At 37.9% G+C, this 8128-nt stretch overlaps 1 protein-coding gene across 1 annotated transcript; it reads left to right on the forward strand.

Annotated features, from left to right (window-relative positions):
* The first annotated feature begins 618 nt into the window (after positions 1-618).
* LOC111269715 (uncharacterized) lies at positions 619-7748 on the forward strand. Its single transcript, XM_022849518.2, has 6 exons — positions 619-1399; positions 3364-3585; positions 3883-4185; positions 5817-5969; positions 6156-6540; positions 7262-7748. The coding sequence occupies exons 1-6, from the start codon at positions 1313-1315 to the stop codon at positions 7264-7266; spliced, it is 1155 nt and encodes a 384-aa protein (XP_022705253.1). The 5' UTR covers positions 619-1312; the 3' UTR covers positions 7267-7748.
* Positions 7749-8128: the final 380 nt, after the last annotated feature.

Genomic DNA, 8128 nt, shown 5'->3' on the forward strand with positions numbered 1-8128 from the left:
TCGCGACTTTGATTATTGAACCTTCACGTCGCACTGATCCCCTTCTTTATACAACTTTATTTTAGTACAATTTATTTTAGTGCGGCAAATGCATCAAAAAAAAATAACAGTAATATAATACTGACTCAATCACTGATTTGAACCTTGATTGAGGCAAAGAGGTCTTCTGAATTGTGCTTCCAAGACCAGTCGAGATGAAAGTAAATTCGTGTAGAATCAACGTTGGATACTAAATCCACTAAACGCATGTTTCCTTTAAATCCAAGCAAACATGATAATTAAATAAAAGTTAAAAAATAAGAGACGATGTTCCGTATGTTCATCGTAGCAAAGGACGACGAAAAGAACCGTCGAATTTTAGCTAGCTGCTCGTTTGTGTGGACTCCTAATATCAAGCCGAGTAAGGTGGGAAAAAAACATTGAATCAAAAGTGTTCGTCGTTAGAATTTGCTAAAACTATCCTTCCGACTGTCACGGATATATATTAACGACAGTGGACTAACTTCTTGCCGCTATTTAAACCATTTAATGCGCTCCTGAATCGTAGCAGACGACTAGTGCTTCCCACACCGGTAGTCAGTAGTATGGCTACTATCATCGTTATTATTATTAGTTGTCTTCATTTGCCTCTCCGTTGTCCGACTGCTAGAAACCGTTTTCATCTTTCGCTTTTGTGTGCGTTGTGTATCCACAACAGTGATTGCTTAATTACAGAGACCGAGACGATGGTTCTGGAGGTCCTTGTTGGTCGTCATTGTTGCCTGCTCACATACTTACTCCCCAACTAACCAACAGCCAAGCGTCATTCAGGACACAGAACGTTTTCTCGCAGCTGATCGTCAGATACTAGGTGAAAAAATATCAAAACATTTGTGCTGTTGTTATCGTTGGAGGTACCAAAAAATACGGAACAGAGTAGCAGAATAACAGTGATATTAGTGTTTTTGTCCGTGTTGTTGGCCATCTTACAGCTAATCGATTCATATCCCTATCTATTTCTATGCAACGTCGGTGCGCAATGGTCGTGCAACATGAGTTTCGGTGTACGTGTTGATTTTGGCTTCGACGGGTGCAGTTGTTCTGTTAGTGATCGATGTATTACTGTTAGTGCTCTTTAATATTGACAGCACGTCTCGTGAGACTGAAAAGGCGCCATTCTCTAGGTGTGGAATATTATAGCTAAAATATGTCCAAACACTAGATCGATGTCTGAGAGCTTGCTGAGTGTTCTTCGTTTTTGGGATTGTGGTTCGAGTTTGTGATTTCGGCTACCGCTGTTTTTTCTGGACATCATACAACAACGAAGGAAAAGATGGACAGCCGGGAAGGTCTACTGACAGAAATGCTGCATCGTTTTTCGGAATTGCCTGCGGAAACTGTGCAAGCTCATGTCAACTTGGTGAGTTATAAATAGATAGCTAAGTTATTACCTGATAGTATCGACACTGTACAGCGACCATAAGGATTTCACGAGTGAAGATTCTGAAATCGTTGAAAACTGAAATAGGTTTCAGGAAACCAAGCAGTAGGGAAACAAGCTTTGTGCGCACAATTTCGATAGAAATACGGGAATGGCTAAAATTAATATGAACAATTAAATAAACGGAATCTTGTTGCAAATCCTGGTGTATTCTCCTAATCGTCAGTAAATTTCTTGTGTATATTTTGGAGTGCCTTTTGCAACATACTAGACCTAGTCATTGCAGTAGTGAATGTGTAGGTAGGAAGCGCTTGCAATCTGCTGCTACTGATTGGACACATCCAGTAATAAACCCGGGGGCGAATATGCTCATGCATAAAAGGAGAACAAAGCTATTGTCGTAATTTAAACACATGCCGAAGATAGGGTCCCCTGAAGTGACCGTACAGTTCGTTCTCATAAACAAGCTTTAACGTAAGATTAGTTAATGCTTTAACAAGCAAACTCTATTGACAATTCGACGTAGCCAGAATATTTAACGGTAAATGAGAAAGTTACGCAAATACCTTTATAACTGAGGCATTGTATTTTGCGATCACCTAACGCCTAACTCCTAACGATACACTGCGTTTGATTTTTCGCCATAAAGCAGTGTCATGGGAACTACATTAATGATGTCTATGGAGCCTAAATTAATATTTCCTTGAAGGAAAAGTTACCCCAACGGCTAATCTAATATGAGACGCGTATACTGGTATTAATTAAAATAAAGACTGAAGATGGCTTCACACACGGTCAGAGTTCTAGACCAATCAGTGACTTGCCGTTAAGATACCCGTCACTCCGATGTTATTTTCGGTTTGAATTATTGGTCTTTTTTATGCTCTCCTCATATCCGGGTCAAAGAAAATAAGATCTGTACCTTTCCGCCAAACAAATTTTGAAGTGTTGTTTTGTATTGTCTTTGTTAATGAACTTGACCGTCCGATGGGTGGAAGGAAGGGTACACACGTTAAGTGTCGTGCGATAGACACGCGACAAAAATCCGTGTCTTTAGAAAAGTTAAGACATTTCTAGAAGAAAAAATTTATCTACATGACAAGCGAAATTTATCGATTTTCAGAACAAAACTGTTCAGGAATTAGCGTTAGTGTAATAATTATCATGAAAGAATGACAATTAGTGTATGCGAGTTTGGCCTGCAGGTTGTCATTGAATAACAGTGAAATTCTTATGATATTATACAGGTATGCCATTGCAGTTAAGAGACTTCATCTCTTCGAGTATTAAAATGGATTGATAGTCAATTAATTTGGCTTACCGCCCGATTGTGATGAGGTGCGAATAGTTTAACCTGGTGTGATATTTTAAGAATATTGACTCGAAAAATCTGACCATCGAACCCTGAATCTTGTCTTTGTTAGGAAGATGCTTTATCAATAGGCTACCGTGCCATGCTATATGCGTTCAGATTTCCACGCACAAGTTCCTCCTTTCCTTTTCCCTTTTTTTTGAAACATCCTTTGCAAATCGACTGCTTTTGCAAACGAAGTGAATGATCACAAAACATGGTTATAGGAGTAGACCTATCTTATAGATAGAAGTTTCAGAATATGCTTTCGTTATGGCGTTGTAGCTAAATCTTATTTCGTGACTGAATTTGCTTTCATCTTTATTCCAAATTTTGGTAAATTGAGTATTCAATTTAAAGACTCTTTATAGCTACGTATAGAATGCACTTGAACTATGGTCGTGCATGATTTTTAGATATCAATGGGTAAACAAATAGTAATGACCTGCTAGCAATACGCCAAATTTGGAATAGATTTGCACATTCTGTGCCGAACACAGGTACATTTTAGAGAAAGTTAGAGCCGAACTTATAGAAATACAGGACTCTCATCGTAAAGATTATTCTAATATACATTCGTTTGTAATTTCAGTATCCACGTAATCGAGATGCACTTATCTCCGAGTTGACGCGGGTTTTGTCATTAAGTAGGGCCAGCCCTGGGTATACAGACAGCATCGAAGGAGGTGAAATGCTTTATTCCAATTTCGAGGCCTCAATGGGAGTTGAGGGATCCGAACTGGGAAGCCTCCCTTTGCCTGAACCACCACCCTCACTGGTCATCACGCCGCCAACAAGCCCTGAAAAGACTGTGGTACAGTCACTATATTGAAACCTTTCTGGATTTATCACCCCACGACTGAAAACATGGAGATACAGATAACAGTTTAAAACCGTACTATGTAACACATACAACATGATTAAGTATAATTCAATATGGTATAAGTTTTTTTAGTACAACAAATAACTTAGTTTTGATGTAACGCATTTTCTAGCATCATGTGCAAGTATAAAAAGTAACAATATCAATGGTTGTAGCCATGTTTATGCCAACCTTGAAACATTGCATTGCTACTCTGCTAAGTTTAAACTTCTACTAAAAAATTTGCAGGATAAATTCACAAACACTACATCACATGCTGGAAGTGGCAACAATGGAGATACGCTTTCCTACGTTCCCGCTCTTAGTATTGCAAGAGGGGCGAGTGGTATAATAAATGATCTGGGCTATGAAGAGTTTCTCCTGCAAAATCAGCGGCAACGTCTAAAGGCTCTCGAAGAAGCATACAAAAGAAACGAGACATGCTTAGCCAACCTTCGCCGAGAAGTTCTCGCTAAGGAGCGGTTTCTCTTCGAAGAAACCCTTATTACAAATTTTGACAACAATGTGAACAACAATAATGTCAACATAACTGTAAATGTGATCTCGTATATTATTTTGTTTAAATATTGAACTAACAGCTATAGTAGCTATAGAGCTAGATCGTATTAGAGTATTTGCTTGGAAAGAAAGTTTTCACACTTTTTTACTGAACAGAAAACACCAAATTTTCCAATTTTGTGACTTCTATGTTATGTATCCTTCGTCATCTTCCATCTTTCCACTAAGTAATGTATGCCATCTCGCCGGAAGGGAGCGGCCTTCGTCTTGAAGTGATCCAATCATGTTTCAAGTTTATCAACCACGTCGAATGATCGGAAAAAAAATTAAAAATCCTCAGCACAACGTTTGGAAAATATAAAAAGTGCAACAAAATCCCTATGCGAAGTCGATGTTTCCAGTATGGCTTTCTACTGTCGTAGAACAAAATGACCTGAATTCGTTTATCAGATCCTTTCCTATGAATAACCTGCGAACTCGATGTAACTAGGCCGAATAAACGTTTTGATTATTTGTCTATTTTCGTTTCTTGGTTCACCAGGTCCCCATAGTTCCACTAAACACGAAGCATAACTTGTTTCCCATGAAGGTCTGATTGGATCTGGGGTCTTGGCCTTTCTCGTAGAGCCGCCTCTTCCGACCTCTAATGCATATAACCCACCTTTTCGGCCAATTCACAAACCGTTCGTCTTTCTTCGTTTTCCTTAAAAAGTGCTTTCTAATGGTCATCATAAAACTCAGGCGATCAACCAGAGCGGAGAACGTCTTCTGGGGTTATTATACAGTACTCAATACGCAAACCATTCCGGAGAACTTTTTTAGTGACAACGTTCTGGGCCTTACATAAGAAATATGCTCCGGGCTATTTCGGCAGAACTTCGGCTTCGACGAAGTGCATAATACAGATGTCAACAACCCACTTTTTTTTTCACTTGGAACATTTATCATTAAGTTCTTCCGAGTTGAAATCGCTTTCATATCGCAATACCGTTACAGTTGCTCATTGAAAATGAGAAGCGCTTTTAGTATATCAGAAGCAAATAATATAAAGCGAAAAAAAAGTTTCTTAAAACACGCGAAAGTTTTCTTTCCAACATGATATATAATATTACGGCTCAATATTAAATTCCATAAGTTATGTGTGTCTTGATGCTTATTATCAGGTTCTGTTTAAAGTGTGCATTTAACGATTAATGTTAGTGAATTCAATACAGTTTGTATTAAAAATCAAAATAATTTACTGGTTTTGCTAGTAAGAAGGAAAAAGCAAATAAATTGGCCCTCACAAATTATTGTATTTTTAGGTAGATAGGTAGATCATACATATAAAACGTTTGAAAAATTGTGTGATATTATTAATTATTATTATTATTGTTCTCCCGATTTCTGGTATGAAAAATAGACGTACCTTTAATTTGCACACTCAGTTGCTTCAACTTGCAAAATATTTTACTTTTGTTTACTGCTTACAATTGAGCAGATGTTTAATTAATTTACCATGTTAATGTTAAATATTATTATATATTGTTTCGGTTATTACTGTTTTATGAAAAGTAATCATACTAGCTAAAATAGAAGTACTCCTATATGATGTTATTTTATACTATTCTAACACTAAAAACAAGACCTTTCATTCTGATTGTATATCTACATATTTTGTACAGATTGACACCCTGTTGGAGTTAACGCAGGCCAATCGGCAGTTGTCTGTTCAAAATCACTGTCTCATTACCGAGGTCGATCTACAAACGGATGGATGTGCTCCACTTGGAGACGTCACTCGACACGCATTTTATGACCAAATATACCCAGGGCCGGTAAGCGAAAAAAGTTGTATAGTCGAAATGATATGGATAAACCGAAGCCTTAGAGCTTGATGATTTTATTACGTGTTTTCTATATAAAAATGATTGGAACAAATGTACGCTATAACCATGTCCTGTTAATAATACTAATTTAAGTAATGTAACTGTGAATGTATGTGCGGTTTTCTAAATTCCCAGAGGGATCCGCTCGTTGAAATCGACTCTCGAACACCATCGCGCAATCCAACGGTATCAAACACAATAGTTAATCCTCCGTCGGCTGGCAATGGGACGATGAATGGGGACGAAGAAGATGATGACGTTAATGACGCAGATCGTTGGGTCTGTCAAGCGTGCACACTAAAGAATCATCCTGAGATAATTTTTTGTGAGGCGTGCTTTTCGCCAAAACCGGTTGCTCAGCCTGCGACGTCGTGCTCTTCAAAAATCGGTGGCGGCAATAATCAACAGAAACCCGACTCCGCTTCGCCATCGCGGTCGACAGATGATGTCAATTCATCGGTGCCCACAGTCAACAATACTATGAATGTAACTGGCAGTAACCACAGCAATAATAGCAATAGTAAGTATGCACGAATTGTGAAGGAAGCATCGTCAAGTTCAGATTCGTCTTTGTCTCTATCCGACAGTAGCAGTAGCAGTGGGGTTCATGATGTCAATGTCCAGGTCCAGGTCACAGGCATCGAAGATCGAACTGCAACTCGCTCTCCGATTTGCTTGAGGATCCGTCAAAGGACGCCGAAAGATTCAATCACATTCCGATTTTACAAAAATATCAACCGAGGTTCGTCAAATGAAGTCTCCCCGCGTGCGGTTTATCCAGTGCCATGCTTAATACAGAACGAACCTTTGAAAATACCTCCTTTATTGCCTTTATACAGACATGCGTGTAGACCTCATGTCCTTAGTGTGACATTTGATATGGCAAAGACTAACGGAAAAAATAATATGTCTATATATGGTTTGTATGATATCAATAATTACAAAAACATCAGCATGAAATGACCTCTATACATGTATATATAGAATAATACAAGTGCCAGAAGATACAAGACAAACACTTCTACATTCAACTCTTGCGTGGCTATGAGGCCGACTGCGCGCACCTTATGATTCGATGAGGTTGTGAAGTGCACGTAGTAGTAGTATTCAGAGAAACTTAAGAGCACAATGTGCTTAGTCATGCCCAGACTAACAAGTTGTTTCCACACTCTTTAACAAATAACCCACTGGTTTCTAACCGCAAAAAATTATAAATGTTATTTGTCCTTTATTATTTTCAGATTGACATGCAAGAATTCCTACCCCAAAGATTTCGAAGCTTGACCAAGAAGCGAGCATGCTCCGCAATGAAAAGTAAACTAAAAAATGCAATAATTTTGTGCGAGAAAGAAAGAAAACAAGCGTAATGTTAGCTAATAATTCAGATTGCGGCAGCCTATACACCACGCTCTACAAATGCGTCTCTAATCTAATGCGACATTTATTACAGAAGTGAAACCCAAGTATAAAGGATCAAAAAGGAATACGTGAATAACAGCAATACAATGTAGACACAGTGAACATATGAGTATAGCAACACAATAGCACAAACATTAGCTGAAAATATGTTTACTAAAGTAATAACATGTACATATATTTATAATATAAAATCTACAAGTGTATAGGGCGATTACATTACCTTTAGCGTCCATATGAACTGACTAAGAAAAAATCAATTGTACATATAGAATACGAAAAACAATAGAAAAAAATACATTACCGTATTTATCTGTATGCGCAATTATTTATAGGCAGAAACAGGAAATGCGTTCTTTTCTAGAGATTGTGATTTATTCTTATCAGTTATCACCTGTTTACTTTTAAGACGCTGGAGGATTGGAGTGGCTTAAAACGAATTTGCTGGCCGTGAGCATCTGTGGATAAATTAGTGTGATCTTCTTTTGTTTTATATATAATTTAATACATTAAATTCTCGTTTGAATTATTGTTATCCTCTAGTATACTGAAGTCCAAGCCACAGTATGGCATAAAAAAATCACTAACCCACGCTTTCATCCAGCCAGTTTTTGTCAAGCACAATGTATGTGTCGGTGCATGTATATACACGCAGACTTCCTACTACATAACCCTTATCTATTTTCATCCTG

Source organism: Varroa jacobsoni, unplaced genomic scaffold (assembly GCF_002532875.2).
Source record: "Varroa jacobsoni isolate VJ856 unplaced genomic scaffold, vjacob_1.0 scaffold_1407, whole genome shotgun sequence".
NCBI classification, from domain to species: Eukaryota; Metazoa; Arthropoda; class Arachnida; order Mesostigmata; family Varroidae; genus Varroa; species Varroa jacobsoni.

Excerpts from the sequence above, each read along its gene's own strand:
- LOC111269715 (XM_022849518.2), top strand. The coding sequence starts at position 1,313 with ATGGACAGCCGGGAAGGTCTACTGACAGAAATGCTGCATCGTTTTTCG. Across the intron at positions 1,400-3,363 it reads TGCAAGCTCATGTCAACTTG|TATCCACGTAATCGAGATGC; the intron begins GTGAGTTATAAA and ends TTGTAATTTCAG. Across the intron at positions 4,186-5,816 it reads ACAATAATGTCAACATAACT|ATTGACACCCTGTTGGAGTT; the intron begins GTAAATGTGATC and ends TATTTTGTACAG.